General features: G+C 46.0%; 1 protein-coding gene across 1 annotated transcript in view; it reads left to right on the forward strand.

Annotated features, from left to right (window-relative positions):
* Nucleotides 1–5,332, forward strand: part of LOC311101032 (isthmin-1-like) — a 35,605-nt gene extending 30,273 nt beyond the window's left edge. Inside the window, exons 5-6 of the mRNA XM_084142044.1 lie at nt 1,628–1,717; nt 4,120–5,332. Coding sequence (XP_083998170.1) covers nt 1,628–1,717; nt 4,120–4,637 — 608 coding nt within the window. The 3' untranslated portion in view covers nt 4,638–5,332. The remainder of the gene's footprint in view (nt 1–1,627; nt 1,718–4,119) is intronic.
* Nucleotides 5,333–19,937: the final 14,605 nt, after the last annotated feature.

The following is a 19,937-nucleotide window of genomic DNA, read 5'->3' on the forward strand; positions in this document are numbered from 1 at the left end:
ATGTGCTTTTAAAGGTGTTTTCTACTTGAGTCGACATCTGCAGCATTTACTGCCGACATGATCTTCGTGAACATCGGGGAAATTGAAAAGTCTATCGCTGTGCAAAGGTCATTCTTCTGTGTTTGAATCCGGCTTAGTTTACCAGCGCTGGGGTTTATTATGGATCCCCATTAGTTCCTGTCAAGGCAGCAGCTACTCTTCCTGGGGTTTATTATGGATCCCCATTAGTTCCTGCCAAGGCAGCAGCTACTCTTCCTGGGGTTTATTATGGATCCCCATTAGTTCCTGCCAAGGCAGCAGCTACTCTTCCTGGGGTTTATTATGGAACCCCATTAGTTCCTGTCAAGACAGCAGCTACTCTTCCTGGGGTTTATTATGGATCCCCATTAGTTCCTGCCAAGGCAGCAGCTACTCTTCCTGGGGTTTATTATGGACCCATTAGTTCCTGCCAAGGCAGCAGCTACTCTTCCTGGGGTTTATTATGGATCCCCATTAGTTCCTGCCAAGGCAGCAGCTACTCTTCCTGGGGTTTATTATGGATCCCCATTAATTCCTGCCAAGGCAGCAGCTACTCTTCCTGGGGTCCAGCCAAAATAAGGCAGTTATATACAGTTGAAAACATTACAATACATTTCACAATAGATTTCACAACACATTGTGGTCTCTCAGGCCACTACTCTACTACATTTTAGTCATTTAGCAGACGCTCTTATCCAGAGCGACTTACAGTTAGTGAATACATATTTTTTTTTTATACTGGCCCCCCGTGGGAATTGAACCCACTCTATCAACTGAGCTACATCCCTGCCGGCCATTCCCTCCCCTACCCTGGACGACACTGGGCCAATTGTGCGCCGCCCATGAGTCTCCCGGTCGCGGCTGGCTGCGACAGAGCCTGGATTCGAACCAGGATCTCTAGTGGCACAGTTAGCAATGCGATGCAGTGCCTTAGACCACTGCGCCACTCAGGAGTACTACCACATATCTAAAACACAAAATCCGTGTGTGTGTGTGTGTGTGTGTGTGTGTGTGTGTGTGTGTGAGAGAGAGAGTGTCTCTTAACAGTATGCGCTGTTCCAAAAGGTGTATTTGTATCTGTTTTTTAAATCTAATTTTACTGCTTGCATCAGTTACTTGATGTGGAACAGAGTTCCACGTAGTCATGGCTCTATGTAGTACTGTGCGCCTTCCATAGTCTGTTCTGGACTTGGGGACTGTGAAGAGACCTCTGGTGGCATGTCTTGTGGGGTATGCATGGGTCCGAGCTGTGTGCTAGTAGTTTAAACAGACAGCTCGGTGTATTCAACATGTCAATACCTCTCACATACAAGTAGTGATGAAGTCGATCTCTCCTCTACTTTGAGCCAGGAGAGACTTACATTATTAATGTTAGCTCTCCGTGTACATTTTAAGGGCCAGCCGTGCTTCCCTGTTCTGGGTCAATTGTAATTTTCCTAAGTCCCTCTTTTGTGACACCTGACCACACGACTGGACAGTAGTCCAGGTGCGACAACTAGGGCCTGTAAGACCTGCCTTGTTGATAGTCTTGTTAAGAAGCGCTTTATTATAGATGTAAAGTGATAAGTTTGTCTGTTGCATCATTCACTGGCCATGTCTCTGTGTGCAGGTATAGAAGATGCGTTCGAGACAGCCGTCACTGAAGTCAGTCTGCGGGCTGGAACAGATGAGTTCAACGCTACAGAGCTATTTGGTGTCGGTAAGATTCTTCTCTCATTTACTATTTGTTTTCATCATTTTTCACTTCAGATCATCCCTCCATCGATGTGTCAGGTTCTTCAAACGTGATTCTATTTAGCATTAGTGTCCAGCTCAGGGTTGGGGTTCCATGTCTATTCAGTCAATTCCATGTCTATTCAGTCAATTCCAGTTCGAATTTCAGTTTACTTCCTGAATCTACTGAATTGTAATGGATTTAACTTAACTCCAAACTCTGGTCCATTCTTCCCAGAACATTGATTTGAGTGGGAATGACTATTATCTATTCTAGTCATTCTATTTCTATGGTCCACCATGCACAGCTCCGCCTTCCTGGACCTGCTGATCATTCCTCAGACCTTCACTGGGATGGAGGAGGAGAAAGAGGAGGACAGGAAGAGCAGAGCATGCTGGTCCCAATAACATGCTCTGCTCTGCGATCTGGTACCAATCTGGTCCCAAAAACATGCTCTGCTCTGATCTGGTCCCAATCTGGTCCCAATAACATGCTCTGCTCTGATCTGGTCCCAATAACATGCTCTGCTCTGCGATCTGGTACCAATCTGGTCCCAAAAACATGCTCTGCTCTGATCTGGTCCCAATCTGGTCCCAAAAACATGCTCTGCTCTGATCTGGTACCAATAACATGCTCTGCTCTGATCTGGTCCCAATCTGGTCCCAATGACATGCTCTGCTCTGATCTTGTCCCAATCTGGTCCCAATGACATGCTCTGCTCTGCGATCTGGTCCCAATCTGGTCCCAATAACATGCTCTGCTCTGATCTGGTCCCAATCTGGTCCCAATAACATGCTCTGCTCTGATCTGGTCCCAATAACATGCTCTGCCCTGTGATCTGGTCCCAATAACATGCTCAGCTCTGTGATCTGGTCCCAACCTGGTCCCAATAACATGCTCTGCTCTGTGATCTGGTCCCAACCTGGTCCCAATAACATGCTCTGCTCTGATCTGGTCCCAATAACATGCTCTGCTCTGCGATCTGGTCCCAACCTGGTCCCAATAACATGCTCTGCTCTGTGATCTGGTCCCAATCTGGTCCCAATAACATGCTCTGCTCTGATCTGGTCCCAATCTGGTCCCAATAACGTGCTCTGCTCTGTGATCTGGTCCCAATCTGGTCCCAATAACATGCTCTGCCCTGATCTGGTCCCAATCTGGTCCCAATAACATGCTCTGTTCTGATCTGGTCCCAATCTGGTCCCAATAACATGCTCTGTTCTGAGATTTGGTCCCAATCTGGTCCCAATAACATGCTCTGCTCTGTGATCTGGTCCCAATCTGGTCCCAATAACATGCTCTGCTCTGTGATCTGGTCCCAATCTGGTCCCAATAACATGCTCTGCAATCTTGTCCCAATAACATGCTCTGAAACCTGGTCCCAATAACATGCTCTGCTCTGTGATCTGGTCCCAATAACATGCTCTGCGCTGCGATCTGGTCCCAATCTGGTCCCAATAACATGCTCTGCCCTGCGATCTGGTCCCAACCTGGTCCCAATAACATGCTCTGCCCTGCGATCTGGTCCCAACCTGGTCCCAAAAACATGCTCTGCGATCTGGTCCCAATCTGGTCCCAATAACATGCTCTGCCCTGCGATCTGGTCCCAATTTGGTCCCAATGACATGCTCTGCGATCTGGTCCCAATCTGGTCCCAATAACATGCTCTGCCCTGCGATCTGGTCCCAACCTGGTCCCAATAACATGCTCTGCCCTGCGATCTGGTCCCAACCTGGTCCCAAAAACATGCTCTGCGATCTGGTCCCAATCTGGTCCCAATAACATGCTCTGCCCTGCGATCTGGTCCCAATTTGGTCCCAATGACATGCTCTGCGATCTGGTCCCAATCTGGTCCCAATAACATGCTCTGCTCTGCGATCTGGTCCCGATCTGGTACCAATCTGGTCCCAATAACATGCTCTGCCCTGCGATCTGGTCCCAATCTGGTCCCAATAACATGCGCTGCGATCTGGTCCCAATAACATGCTCTGTGATCTGGTCCCAATCTGGTCCCAATAACATGCTCTGCGCTGCGATCTGGTCCCAATCTGGTCCCAATAACATGCTCTGCTCTGCGATCTGGTCCCAATGACATGCTCTGCTCTGCGATCTGGTCCCAATCTGGTCCCAATAACATGCGCTGCGATCTGGTCCCAATAACATGCTCTGCTCTGTGATCTGGTCCCAATCTGAGAGAGAGGCAAGTGAGAAGATAGAGAGAGAGTAAAAGAGATCTAGATCCAGACTAACTAACTCTCTCTGATCTCTTCCAGACACAGACAGCTGTAGAGATAGATCCAGACTAACTAACTCTCTTTGATCCCTTCCAGACACAGACAGCTGTAGAGATAGATCCAGACTAACTAACTCTCTTTGATCTCTTCCAGACACAGACAGCTGTGAACGCTGGATGAACTGTAAGTCTGAGTTCCTGAAGAAATACATGACTAAAGTCTCCAACGACCTCCCCAGCTGCCCTTGCTCCTACCCCACCGAGGTGGCCTACAGCACGGCCGACGTCCCCGACCCGGCCACGCGCCGGGACTTCCGCTGGAAAGACGCCAGCGGCCCCAAGGAGAAGCTAGAGATCTACAAACCCACGGCCCGGTACTGCATCCGCTCCACGTTAACTCTAGAGTCCACGACTCTGGCCGCACAGCACTGCTGCTACGGTGACAACATGAAGCTCATCACCCGCGGAAAAGGAGCGGGAACGCCAAACCTCATCAGCACGGAGTTCTCTGCCGACCTCCACTACAAGGTAGACATCCTGCCCTGGATCATCTGTAAGGGGGACTGGAGCCGCTATAACCAGGCCAGGCCACCTAGCAACGGGCAGAAGTGTCCGGACAACCCCCTGGATGAGGATTATCACAAACAGGTGGAGGAGGCATGGGAGTTTTAGAACCTGAGAGATGAACGTATGAAGGGGGGGGAAAAAAAAACTAAAACTGATCTGAAATATTTGTAATGAATCTGGTACTTCAAATGGTGCTTCAAACCATCCAAGGCTAGGGGCAGTCTGTTGATATCAGCCAACGTGATGAAGAGACAACGTATCGCTCACTTGGACGCAAGTTATTGTCCTCCACAGAGACTGTGGGCTCTATTTGAACCTAACACAACGGTCAATCTAAGCACTGGCGGTAGTGCAATAGGTTCGGGGGTGGGGTGTCAGAAATACTTTTGCTATTTTCATAACCAGAATTATTGTAGCAGTAGCGCAAAAGGGTTTTGATTTAATAAATAAAAGTTGATGGTACAATATGTCGAAGGCTTGACCCCTCACTGGCCAATCAGAACGTGCTCCATGGCTAAATATGTGGTTGCTTCAAGTTGTGTTTTTACGGTCTTGTATGTATTGCGTTGTCATCAACTCCAATTAGGATGTTAGTCCGTTAGTTGGTTAAATAGCCAACAGAAACAAGATAACAATTGTAGGCCTATCCCATATTTGCTAAACATGTTGAACATGTTTTTGAACAGTAATTGCATGGCTTCAACATGTAACTATATATTGTTAAAATTGACACTGATATAGACTTACTGTAACATGCATTATGTCTGAGCCAAAGGTCAATAAATCAAAATCATATTTTATTTTTTCACATGCACGAATACAACAGGTTTAGACTTTACAGTGAAACGCTTCCCCACGATGCAGAGCAAGATTAAACACACTAATGATTAGACTTAAAAAGATAGTGAATAATTCGAATAAAATTCTAATAAAACGAAACAACTTGTTTTTTAATTGGCTATATCTAAATACAGAAGTTACCATCATCGCTCCCCACGGGCATGTAATATTAGGCATAAGACAACTTAGACTATGGAGGGTTTTACACACATCCAAACTTTTCACAGGAGCTGCAAAAAGATCCAATATACAGAGAAAGGGGGAATGTCCACTACCATCACTGTTGATATGGCCAGTAGTGACTTGGCCAGTAGTGACTTGGCCAGTAGTGACTTGGCCAGTAGTGACTTGGCCAGTAGTGACTTGGCCAGCAGTGATTTGGCCAGTAGTGACTTTGCCAGCAGTGACTTGGCCAGTAGTGACTTGGCCAGTAGTGACTTGGCCAGTAGTGACTTGGCCAGCAGTGACTTGGCCAGTAGTGACTTGGCCAGTAGTGACTTGGCCAGTAGTGACTTGGCCAGTAGTGACTTGGCCAGCAGTGACTTGGCCAGCAGTGACTTGGCCAGTAGTGACTTTGCCAGCAGTGACTTGGCCAGTAGTGACTTGGCCAGTAGTGACTTGGCCAGTAGTGACTTGGCCAGTAGTGACTTGGCCAGTAGTGACTTGGCCAGCAGTGACTTGGCCAGTAGTGACTTGGCCAGTAGTGACTTGGCCAGTAGTGACTTGGCCAGCAGTGACTTGGCCAGCAGTGACTTGGCCAGCAGTGACTTGGCCAGTAGTGACTTTGCCAGTAGTGACTTGGCCAGTAGTGACTTGGCCAGTAGTGACTTGGCCAGTAGTGACTTGGCCAGCAGTGACTTGGCCAGCAGTGACTTGGCCAGTAGTGACTTTGCCACGTGAAAGATAAACAAACGAACAGGCTAATAGTCTACAAGCGGATTCAGCACCACAGACAGCGAATTCCCGCAATTTGACAGTTATGTCCAACAGAGGAAGGTGGAAGATGCATAAAAAATCCCCCGAGATAAACAATAAGCAGTCTTTTAAAAATAACTTGATGTTCCTAAACAGGCTTCCTACAGTCACTGACACCTTTCATGCAATGGGAATCGCACATTTTCAGTCCAAACGTTTCACAGAAGATGGACAAAAAATAATGTCCAATATAAATAAAAGAAGCGGAAGGACAGTTTGTTGACAGTTTTGCTACTCGTGATATTTTTATAAAACATCGATGTACAAAACATTAGGAATATTGGGTGGTGGACCATTCTTGATACACACGGGAAACTGTTGAGCGTGAAAAACCCAGCAGCGTTGCAGTTCTTGACACAAACCGGTGCGCCTGGCACCTACTACCATACCCCGTTCAAAGGCACTTAAATATTTTATCTTGCCCTTTTACCCTCTGAAATGGCACACGTACACAATCCATGTCTCAATTGTCTCAAGGCTTAAAAATCCTTCTTTAACCTGTCTCCTCCCCTTCATCTACACTGGTTTGAAGTGGATTTAACAAGTGACATCAATAAGGGATCATAGATTTCACCTGGATTCACCTGGTCAGTCTATGTTTTGTCCAGTCAGTGTATATAATGCTACTGCCTCCACTGTCTAAATCCATTTCATAACCCTAACCCTAACCCTAACCTTAACCTTAACCTTAACCCTAAATCCATTTCATAACCTTAACCCTAACCTTAACCCTAACCCTAACCCTAACCCTAACCCTAACCTTAACCCTAACCCTAACCCTAACCCTAATTCCATAACCAGTGTTGTTACCCCTAAGACCATCTTTTGGACTTTAAATATCCCAAGTTGTGCTCACTGAAATTGGCATATTGGCTCACATTTTAAAGGACACACCTCAAATATTTCCACCTCTCCCATCTCAGCGCAAGCCAGCTGATGTAAGACCGGTAAATTGCCAAACCTGGCGTTAGGGCTGGAAAATGCCAGTGCACCAGTTTTTACATGACGAGATTGCAAACTAACGTGCGTTTGAAACTTGGGCCTCCTTGCCGCCAGACAAACATCGTATCATAACATAACCTCCTTACCGCCAGACGAACATCGTATCATAACATAACCTCCTTACCGCCAGATGAACATCGTATCATAACATAACCTTCTTACCGCCAGATGAACATCGTATCATAACATATCAATTTAATGATCAATGTAATGATCAATATAATGATTCAAAGTAAAACTGTATGATTGATTTTGCCAATATTCTGTCTGATAATTCTTTAAGTGTTGGGGTTGAAAGGGAGAGCTTGGTGTAGCTTCATAAAAAGGGGAAAATGTATTTTCATCTTGTAGGTTTTTCTGTCATTTTCATTTGTTTCTGATTGGTCAAATGGAAAACCCAGGGATCCCCATTGCCCAATTGGACACTATGTTTTGAGTGACACCCACCCTGACCCATCAGAAGATATATAATAATATGCCATTTAGCAGACGCTTTTATCCAAAGCGACTTACAGTCATGTGTGCATACATTTTTGTGTATGGGTGGTCCCGGGGATCGAACCCACTACCTTGGCGTTAACAAGCGCCGTGCTCTACCAGCTGAGCTACAGAGGACCACAATATAGAGAGAGACACCCCTGACCTATCAGAAGATATATATATATAGAGAGAGAGACACCCCTGACCTATCAGAATCAGAAAGGGTCTCTGTGCTGTGGATAATACAGTTATCACATTGGAGCTGAGTGCATGGGGGAGGAGCGACATCGGAAACCAGAACCAAATGTTGTGTGTTCGCTGTGACATTTATGTTAAGTTCTGTCACGAGAGAGTGAAGAACCATGTCCAGAACCTGTGGCGGGATGTGTTACCATTCTACTAGCTTCCCGCTGCCAGACATATCACACAGAATGGCTGTGGTCAAGGCTAGCTTCCTGCCCTCCACTCTACCCTGTGGATTTCCTCCCTCCAGGTCATTCTGCCCTCCACTCTACCCTGTGGATTTCCTCCCTCCAGGTCATTATGCCCTCCACTCTACCCTGTGGATTTCCTCCCTCCAGGTCATTCTGCCCTCCACTCTACCCTGTGGATTTCCTCCCTCCAGGTCATTCTGCCCTCCACTCTACCCTGTGGATTTCCTCCCTCCAGGTCATTCTGCCCTCCACTCTACCCTGTGGATTTCCTCCCTCCAGGTCATTCTGCCCTCCACTCTACCCTGTGGATTTCCTCCCTCCAGGTCATTCTGCCCTCCACTCTACCCTGTGGATTTCCTCCCTCCAGGTCATTCTGCCCTCTACTCTACCCTGTGGATTTCCTCCCTCCAGGTCATTATCTCCAGTGTAAAAATCCTGCAAAGTATTTATTAAGTTGTACCTTCATTTCCCAGTGTTGGGTGTGCATGATTATGGTCGCTGATTGGTTAATGGCTGAGTGCTAACTTGAGATACACCTAGCAACAATCAGACTTGAGATACACCTAGCAACACTCAAACTTGAGATACACCTAGCAACACTCAAACTTGAGATACACCTAGCAACACTCAAACCTGAGATACACCTAGCAACAATCAAACCTGAGATACACCTAGCAACAATCAGACTTGAGAAACACCTAGCAACACTCAAACTTGAGATACACCTAGCAACACTCAAACCTGAGATACACCTAGCAACAATCAGACTTGAGATACACCTAGCAACACTCAAACTTGAGATACACCTAGCAACAATCAGACTTGAGATACACCTAGCAACACTCAAACTTGAGATACACCTAGCAACACTCAAACTTGAGATACACCTAGCAACACTCAAACCTGAGATACACCTAGCAACACTCAAACTTGAGATACACCTAGCAACAATCAGACTTGAGATACACCTAGCAACACTCAAACTTGAGATACACCTAGCAACAATCAGACTTGAGATACACCTAGCAACACTCAAACTTGAGATACACCTAGCAACACTCAAACTTGAGATACACCTAGCAACACTCAAACTTGAGATATACCTAGCAACACTCAGACTTGAGATACACCTAGCAACACTCAAACTTGAGATACACCTAGCAACAATCAGACTTGAGATACACCTAGCAACACTCAAACTTTAGCTTAAATCATTCTTTAATGTCGATCTTTGCGCCAAAGCTTTGAGTTAGCCCGTCCATCATCGTCTCAAGTTAGGATTCCGCCCAGTAGTAGAGAGGAAGGAATACGTGAATACAGTTCTTGTGATATACATTTTTTAATAAAAAACATGAAGTAACATTTCTGAGAAAACGTGCATCCCATCTTTATGTGACCTGACATTTATCCATGATATACACACAGCGTACCAAACATTAAGGACACCTGCTCTTTCCATGACATAGACTGACCAGGTGAATCCAGGTGAAAGCTATGATCCCTTATTGATGTCACTTGTTAAATCCACTTCAAATCAGTGTAGATGAAGGGGAGGAGACAGGTTAAAGAAGGATTTTTTAAGCCTTCAGACAATTGAGACATGGGTTGTGTATGTGTGCCATTCAGAGGGTGAATGGGCAAGACAAAAGATTGAAGTGCCTTTGAACGGGGTATGGTAGTAGGTACCAGACACACCAGTTGGTGTCAAGAACTGCAACGTGCTGGGTTTTTCACGCTTCCCGTGTGTATCGAGAAATGTCCAGCACCGAAAGGACATCGAGCCAACTTGACACAGCTGTTGGAAAGCATTGGAGTCAACATGGGCGAGAATCCCTGCGGAAAGCTTTCAACGCCTTGTAGAGTCCATGCCCAGACGAAGTGAGGCTGTTCTGAGGGCAAAAGGTGGTTGAGGTCAGGGTTCTATGCAGGCCAGTCAAGTTCTTCCGCACCGATCTCGACAATATTAGGAAGGTGTCCTGAATGTTTTGTACACTCAGTGTATATATTATTATAAACTGGGTGGTTCGAGCCCTGAATGCTGATTGGCTGGTAGCCGTGGTATATCAGACCTTATAAGACAAAACATGTATTTTTATTGCTCTAATTACGTCAGTTTACAAAAGCAATAAGGCACATCAGGGGTTTGTGGTATATGGCCAATATACCACGGCTAAGGACTGTATCCATGCATCAGAACAACCCTTAGCCGTGGTATATTGGCCATATATACCCCCTCCGGCCTTATTGCTTAACCCATCAGAGTCTAAGCCCTGTCTAAATCCTTTCTGACACTCTGTCACCTTTCAACTCAGATGCGGAGGTGCGACATCGGCGGATGCGGTGGATTGAGACAGAGACAGACAAACGGTTCGGACGTTACAGTCTGACACACTGTCACCTTTCTGACACACTGTCACCTTTCTGACACACTGTCACCTTTCTGACACACTGTCACCTTTCTGACACACTGTCACCTTTCTGACACAGAAGAAACAGACGCTCTATAGCTCCAACTGATGGATTTTGTATTATGCTAATACATTTCCACAGGGAGCGCGGACACAGACTCTAGGGGGTTAATTAGATATTATACATCCAAAATAATCTGATGTCCCATACATATCTGTGAAGCAAAATGACAAGGTATGTAACTCCTGGGATTATAATGTAGAAAGGTATTTTACGTCAGGATGTTTGAGTTAGAATCACCCCTTCTAATCTGGGGATAATGATCAGTAATAAACATCCCAGCAGGTTAAGCCATTAGTTCATCCAGTATGCCACTGAGACTCAGTCCTTTTGATAGGATTGTGATATTCTGTTAGGAGGGAGGAAGGTGCCCCTGAACATAACATGGCTCACATTCTTTATCTTTGGCATGTATCCTGACATTCCTGAGTCATTTCTCTGAGAATGTACACTACACACACACACACACACACACACACACACACACACACACACACGTGTACACACACACGTGTACACACACACGCTTGGAGCAGGCAGGGTCCTCTGACCATTCCCTGTGATGGAAGCGTACATACCCTGAGTGCTGTCGTCATTGTCACACAGAAAGCCATTCATGCTGGCCTTTAGTGTTGAATCTGAGCCTCAGCTGGGCAGCTGTATCAGGTTCCTGTCTCTGTCTTTCTACGGGTCATAGCACGTTCCAGCTATGTTGGATCTCACATACACACACCGAATGTCTTCCTTACAGCCACTCACACTGACATTCTGCTCAACGGCGCTCCTGTTCACTGCGCATGTCATCTACTCGATTTGAGCTGGATCAATCTTGGGAGTATTGTAGTCATATTTCAATCAAACTGGAAAGAAAAGGAGTTACCCATGTCTGAGACATCACTATGTTGAAATCAAATGTAAGTAACTCTCCGTGTTAAAGGAGCCTCTGTCTTCAAGGTGTTGCAGCCAGAATCGTTGAAAGTGTGATAGGATGGTTTTTGGGTCTAGAGAAAAGAGTGATAAGAGAACTTGTTTTAACTGTTGTCTTTTATAACTATAATTTATAATATTTATAATTTATATAATTTTAACCTCACTAACGCTCTTGTGGCTGAATGGAAACAAGTCCCCGCAGCAATGTTCCTACACTACATCACCAAAAGTATGTGGACACCTGCTCGTCGAACATCTCATTCCAAAATTATCTGCATTAATATGGAGTTGGTCCCCCCTTTGCTGCTATAACAGCCTCCACTCTTCTGGGAAGGCTTTCCACTAGATGTTGGAACATTGCTGCGGGGGACTTGCTTCCATTCAGCCACAAGAGCATTAGTGAGGTCAGGCACTGATGTTGGGCGATTAGGCCTGGCTCGCAGTCGGCGTTCCAATTCATCCCAAAGGTGTTCGATAGGGTTGAGGTCAGAGTTCTATGCATGCCAGTCAAGTTCTTCCACACCGATCTCAATAAACCATTTTTGTGTGGACCTCGCTTTGTGCACGGGGGCATTGTCATGCTGAAACAGGAAAGGGTCTTCCCCAAACTGTTGCCACAAAGTTGGAAGCACATAATCGTCTAGAATGCCATTGTATGCTGTAGCATTAAGATTTCCCTTCACAGGAACTAAGCGGCCTAGCCCGAACCATGAAAACCAGCCCCAGACCATTATTCCTCCTCCACCAAACTTTACAGTTGACACTATGCATTGGGGCAGGAAGCGTTCTCCTGGCATCCACCAAACCCAGATTCATCAGTCAGACTGCCAGATGGTGAAGCGTGATTCATCACTCCAGAGAAAGCATTTCCACTGCTCCAGAGTCCAATGGCGGTGAGCTTTACACAACTCCAGCCGACACTTGGCATTGTGCATGGTGATCTTAGGCTTGTGTGTGGCTGCACAGCCATGGAAACCCATTTCATGAAATTCCCAACAAACAGTTATTGTGCTGACGTTGCTTCCAGAGGCAGTTTGGAACTCGGAAGTGAGTGTTGCATCCGAGAACAGTGTCACGACTTCCTCCGAAGCTGCCTCCTCTTCTTGTTCGGGCAGGCTTTGGCGTTTGTCGTCACCGGCCTTCTAGCCACTGCCGCTCCTCATCTCATCATTCCATTTGTTTTGTCTTGTTTATTACACACACCTGATTCCCCTCATCAGTACCTATATAAGTGTTCCGTCTGCCCCCTTGTCTTTGTGTGTGATTAGTTATTGTGGAGGTTACATTAGCTCGGTGGAGCTCTTTGTATTTTGTATCGGCGGGATATTTCACCCCTGTGTCTTGCTGTTTTCCAGTGCGACGTATTTACCGCACTGGAGTGTTTTACGCATTGCTGCGTACCGCTGTGTTACGGAATGATCTATTTATTCTGTGATTTACCCTCCTGCTCCTGACTCCTTCTAAATCACCCACCACAGAATCACACACCTGAACATGGAGTCAGCAGGAGCGGAGAACATGCCTGGAGTTGTGGAGCGGGTCCGGGAGCACTCAAACATGCTAGCCAGCATGGGAGAAGTGATGGATCGGGTTCTCCAGGTCGTCCAACGCCTGGAGAGGAGAGGACCCGACCCTTCGGGACCAGCTGAGCGACCGGATCCAGCCATCCACACCCCAGCGCCCAGAGGGATTCACCTATCACGACCGAGGGAGTTCGACGGGACAGCGGCCCGTTGCCAGGGATTCCTCCTGCAGCTGGACCTCTATTTTTCGACTATCAGCCCGGTTCCATCGGAGCGGGAGAAGGTGTCCGCCCTCATCTCCTGCCTCTCTGGGAAAGCCCTGGAGTGGGCCAACGCGGTCTGGAGTGAAGGAGGAGACGCGTTGTACAACTACGGGGCTAGTCCACCTGAGGCAGGGGATGAGGACCGCGCACCACATTGACTTTTGACCAGCTGGTGGACATGGCCATCCGGTTGGACAACTTGCTAGCTTCAAGATGACGTCCTGGAAGTGGCTTGCACATTTCATCCCCCTTCAACCCGGATTCCGTTCCGATGGAGCTGGGTGGTGCAGCGATCTGGGAGAACGGAGGACAACAGCTCCAGTCCATTCCACTGCCCATCAAAGCACTTGACAGTCGACCATTAGATTCAGGGTTCGTTGGGGAAGTTACAGCACAAGTTACGCAAGAGACCCATAGTGAGCAAGTCACCTTTTTTATTATTGAGTCTCCTGATTTCCCTGCTGTGTTGGGTCTTCCCTGGTTAGCACTACACAACCCCACCTTTTCATGGCCGCAGAGGGTTCTCACAGGGTGGTCGCGAGAGTGTCAGGGTAGGTGCCTAGCTGTTTCCGTTGGTGCAACCACGGTGGAAAGGCCAGACACTACCTCCACTGTGCGCATTCCCCCCGACAAAATGCAGGCGACCAAATTACCACCCCATCGGGCGGGGGATTGCGCGATAAACCTCCGGGTAGACGCTGTACCTCCCAGGAGTCATGTGTATCCCCTGTCGCAGGCTGAAACTGAAGCGATGGAGACATACGTCTCCGTGTCCCTGCGCCAGGGGGTATATACGTCCCTCCACTTCGCCCGCCTCCTCGAGTTTCATTGCCAAGGCAGAAAAGTGTCTGTTTTTCCAACAGGCCGTCTCCTTCCTCGGATACCACATCACCACCTCAGGTGTGGAGATGGAGGGAGGCCGCATTTCATCTGTATACGGATCCCTCCCATCCCGGGCCCAAACACACAGGGTCTCTCTCTCTCTCTCTCTCTCTGTCTCTCTCTCTTGTCCCTCTCTGATCCCCCCTCTCTGATCCCCATCTCTCTCCCTCTCTCCAGGACAGAGAATATATGAATCCTATAATACAACATCTTTCACAGGCTCCCTTCCAGAATTGCCAGCTGTATAAACTGTGTGAAGAGAACTGCCTGACATGACTGGCTATTGGGTCGTATTGACTTCAGCATGGACCTGAAGGAGTTGACCCTCCACATCTCTCAAGACAACTGAAGGAGTTGACCCTCCACATCTCTCAAGACAACTGAAGGAGTTGACCCTCCACATCTCTCAAGACAACTGGAGCACATGGCCAGCCACTCTTAAATAGCACCTGGGTCAGCACAGGTGAAACACCTTCCCACTAATGAGATGGCAACCAGCACAGGTGAAACACATACTGACTAACGAGGTGACACCAACCGGTGCGCCCCACGTGCTGACGTCCAACCTCGAAATATATTGTATGTAGAAAAACCAAAGCCTGTAAGAGAATAGAGGAGCAAAGTTGGTTTAAAAACAGAACCCAGATCTGTTACATGGATCTTACAGGAACGTAACACTAAAGCTCAAAACCTCAAACACAATTGCAGCACTTTCAGAAGCAGCAGCAAGGGAAAGAGGAGGAAACGCCATATAAACCCCCTAGCAGACTCAATCATTATCGGTCATTTAACTAAACCATTTCTATGTTCACTTGTACGCGTTCCTTCTTCTGCAGACTTCTATTTCTGCTTAAGGGTGATATTTATTCCTACAGTTATAGCTATGAGCTGAGAGGACAGGGACAGACCTGTAAGCTGTCTGTCTGGTTCAGGCCTCAAAAACATGATGTGTTTAGGTTTCAAAATGACAGAGGGACAACAAGGAGATGGAGGTGGAGAATTACAGTAGCCTGACAACAAGGAGATGGAGGTGGAGAAGTACAGTAGCCTGACAACAAGGAGATGGAGGTGGAGTACAGCCTACATCTCATGCTATAGAAGACACACCGCAGGAATTCATAACATGTAGAGGCCTACATGTTAGAAGGAAAGTAATGAATCTCAAATATATGTTAGAATCAATCAGAAAGTCTCATTGTTTACAATGGGGGTCAGCCTTAGGCCCTTTCCTCTTTAACATATACAGCTGTGGAAAACAATTAAGAGACCACTGCTGATTTTTCTTAAATCAGCATCTCTACATGTATGACAGCCATTCCATCCCAGTGTCTGTTGAATTCCAACACAGGCACACCTCATTCTATTGAATTAGGTACTGATTAGGTGATCACCTGAACCAAATCTTATTTAACGAGGAAAAGTATAAAAACCACTGCTGTGGTCATCGCTATCCTCTTGCAATAGGACCAGCTGGATGGCAAAAACAGTGCTAATAGTACCTCAAAAGTAATATTAATGAAAAAATAACTATTGACCATGCCAAAAGAGTTGAAAAGGAAATTTTGAGTGAGGAAAATAAGGGTTAAATTCTGGCTTTACTGGCAGAGGGATACAGTGTGCTTCAGGTTGCTTCCATCCTTAAAATGTCAAAGACGGCAGTTCATAAGAACAAGGTCAAGCAGCAGACATTGGGGACAACAAAGCTACAGACCGGCAGAGGGCTAAAACGACTCTCTACTGACTGGAATGACCGCCAACTCATTCGAATATCACTCAACAACCGTAGGATGACATCAAGTGACCTACAAATAGAATGGCAAACGGCAGCTGGGGTGAAGTGCACGGGGAGGACGGTTCGGAACAGGCTCCTAGGGGCAGGGCTGAAGTCGTGCAAAGCTAGAATAAAGCCCTTCATCAATGAGAAGCAAAGAAGAGCCAGGCTGAGGTTTGCAAAAGACCATAAGGATTGGACCGTAGAGGACTGGAGTAAGGTCATCTTCTCTGATGAGTCCAATTTTCAGCTTTACCCAACACCTGGTCGTTAGATGGAGACCTGGAGAGGCCTACAAGCCACTGTGTCTTGCACCCAGTGTGAAATTTGGTGGAGGATTGGTGATGATCTGGGGGTGCTTCAGCAAGGCTGGAATCGGGCAGATTTGTCTTTGTGAAGGACGCATGAATCAAGCCACGTACAAGGTTGTCCTGGAAGAAAACGTGCTTCCTTTTGCTCTGACATTGTTCCCTAATTCTGAGGATTTCCAGCAGAACAATGTGCCATGCCACACAGCCAGGTCAATCAAGGTGTGGATAGAGGACCACCAGATCAAGACCCTGTAATGGCCAGCCCAATCTCCAGACCTGAACCCCATTGAAAACATCTGGAATGTGATCAAGAGGAAGATGGATGGTCACTAGCCATCAAACAAAGCCGAGCTGCTTTAATTTTTGCGCCAGGAGTGGCATAAAGTCACACAACATCAATGTGAAAGACTGGTGGAGAGCATGCCAAGACGCATGAAAGCTGTGATTGAAAATCTGGGTTATTACACCAAATATTGATTTCTCAAATCAAATCAAATCAAATTCTATTGGCCACATGCGCCAAATACAACAGGTGCAGACATTACAGTGAAATGCTTACTTACAGCCCTTAACCAACAGTGCATTTATTTTTATAAAAAAGGAGAATAAAACAAAAAAGTGTTTAGAAAAAAAGAGCAGAAGTAAAATAAAATAACAGTAGGGAGGCTATATATACAGGGGGGTACCGGTGCAGAGTCAATGTGCGGGGGCACCGGCTAGTTGAGGTAGTTGAAGTAATATGTACATGTGGGTAGAGTTAAAGTGACTATGCATAAATAATTACAGAGTAGCAGCAGCGTAAAAAGATGGGGTGGGGGGGCAGTGCAAATAGTGCAAATAGTCTGGGTAGCCATGATTAGCTGTTCAGGAGTCTTATGGCTTGGGGGTAGAAGCTGTTGAGAAGTCTTTTGGACTTCGCTTGCCGTGCGGTAGCAGAGAGAACAGTCTATGACTAGGGTGGCTGGAGTCTTTGACAATTTTGAGGGCCTTCCTCTGACACCGCCTGGTATAGAGGTCCTGGATGGCAGGAAGCTTGGCCCCAGTGATGTACTGGGCCGTACGCACTACCCTCTGTAGTGCCTTGCGGTCGGAGGCCAAGCAGTTGCCATACCAGGCGGTGATGCAACCAGTCAGGATGCTCTCGATGGTGCAGCTGTAGGATTTTTTTGAGGATCTGAGGACCCATGCCAAATCTTTTCAGTCTCCTGAGGGGGAATAGGTGTTGTCGTGCCCTCTTCACGACTGTCTTGGTGTGTTTGGACCATGATAGTTCGTTGGTGATGTGGACACCAAGGAACTTGAAGCTCTCAACCTGTTCTACTGCAGCCCCGTCGATGAGAATGGGGGCGTGCTCAGTCCTCTTTTTTTTCCTGTAGTCCACAATCATCTCCTTTGTCTTGATCACGTTGAGGGAGAGGTTGTTATCCTGGCACCACACGGCCAGGTCTCTGACCTCCTCCCTATAGGCTGTCTCATCGTTGTCGGTGATCAGACCTACCACTGTTGTGTCGTCGGCAAACTTAATGATAGTTATTAATAGTTAAAACTTCTGAACTCTTCCTAAGTTAAAACATTACTATTGCGTTGTTTAAAAATGAACATGAATTTATTTTCTTTGCATTATTCGAGGTCTGACAACACTGCATCTTTTCTTGTTATTTTGATCAGTTGTCATTTTCTGCAAATAAATGCTCTAAATGACAATAATTTTATTTGGAATTTGGGAGAAATGTTGTCAGTAGTTTATAGAATAAAACAAAAATGTTATTTTTACCCAAACACATACCTATATAAACTCAGCACCCTGAGTTCGGACATCGTTTGCCACTAACTTTATGAATAGGGTGCACAAATCATCAAACACATTTTCAAAACGTTTATAAGAACCCTTCTACACTAAAATGAATGACATATTAGACAACTGCAACCTGTTAAACCTTGTGGTTAGCAAGTAGCAACTAACGTTAGCTAGCATTGTTCATCCATGGAAAACCAGCCAGCTAATAACTTTAAGCTTGCTTGCTATCAACTCGAAATCCCTGATACCACTTTTGAACATCATCTAATCTTCTTTCACCAAAGAACGCAGTTCTCCAAGCAGGTTTTCCTTTTGAACCCTGACCCCTACACGAAGATTCTGTTGTTAAAGTGCTGACTGTGATAGACCGTAGGCTATATATTCTGACTGTGATAGGCAGTAGGCTATAGATTCTGACTGTGATAGACAGTAGGCTATAGATTCTGACTGTGATAGACAGTAGGGTATAGATTCTGACTGTGATAGACAGTAGGGTATAGATTCTGACTGTGATAGACAGTAGGCTATAGATTCTGACTGTGATAGACAGTAGGCTATAGATTCTGACTGTGATAGGCAGTAGGCTATAGATTCTGACTGTGATAAGACAGTAGGCTATAGATTCTGACTGTGATAGACAGTAGGCTATAGATTCTGACTGTGATAGACAGTAGGCTATAGATTCTGACTGTGATAGGCAGTAGGCTATATATTCTGACTGTGATAAGACAGTAGGCTATAGATTCTGACTGTGATAGACAGTAGGCTATAGATTCTGACTGTGATAGACAGTAGGCTATAGATTCTGACTGTGATAGACAGTAGGCTATAGATTCTGACTGTGATAAGACAGTAGGCTATAGATTCTGACTGTGATAGGCAGTAGGCTATAGATTCTGACTGTGATAGACAGTAGGCTATAGATTCTGACTGTGATAGACAGTGGGCTATAGATTCTGACTGTGATAAGACAGTAGGCTATAGATTCTGACTGTGATAGACAGTAGGCTATAGATTCTGACTGTGATAGACAGTAGGCTATAGATTCTGACTGTGATAGACAGTAGGCTATAGATTCTGACTGTGATAGGCAGTAGGCTATAGATTCTGACTGTGATAGACAGTAGGCTATAGATTCTGACTGTGATAGACAGTAGGCTATAGATTCTGACTGTGATAGACAGTGGGCTATAGATTCTGACTGTGATAGACAGTAGGCTATAGATTCTGACTGTGATAAGACAGTAGGCTATAGATTCTGACTGTGATAAGACAGTAGGCTATAGATTCTGACTGTGATAGACAGTAGGCTATATATTCTGACTGTGATAGACAGTAGGCTATAGATTCTGACTGTGATAAGACAGTAGGCTATAGATTCTGACTGTGATAAGACAGTAGGCTATAGATTCTGACTGTGATAGACAGTAGGCTATAGATTCTGACTGTGATAAGACAGTAGGCTATAGATTCTGACTGTGATAGGCAGTAGGCTATAGATTCTGACTGTGATAGACAGTAGGCTATAGATTCTGACTGTGATAGACAGTAGGTATAGATTCTGACTGTGATAAGACAGTAGGCTATAGATTCTGACTGTGATAGGCAGTAGGCTATAGATTCTGACTGTGATAAGACAGTAGGCTATAGATTCTGACTGTGATAAGACAGTAGGCTATAGATTCTGACTGTGATAGACAGTAGGCTATAGATTCTGACTGTGATAA

This window comes from Coregonus lavaretus (genome assembly GCF_964263955.1).
Source record: "Coregonus lavaretus genome assembly, chromosome: 25".
NCBI classification, from domain to species: Eukaryota; Metazoa; Chordata; class Actinopteri; order Salmoniformes; family Salmonidae; genus Coregonus; species Coregonus lavaretus.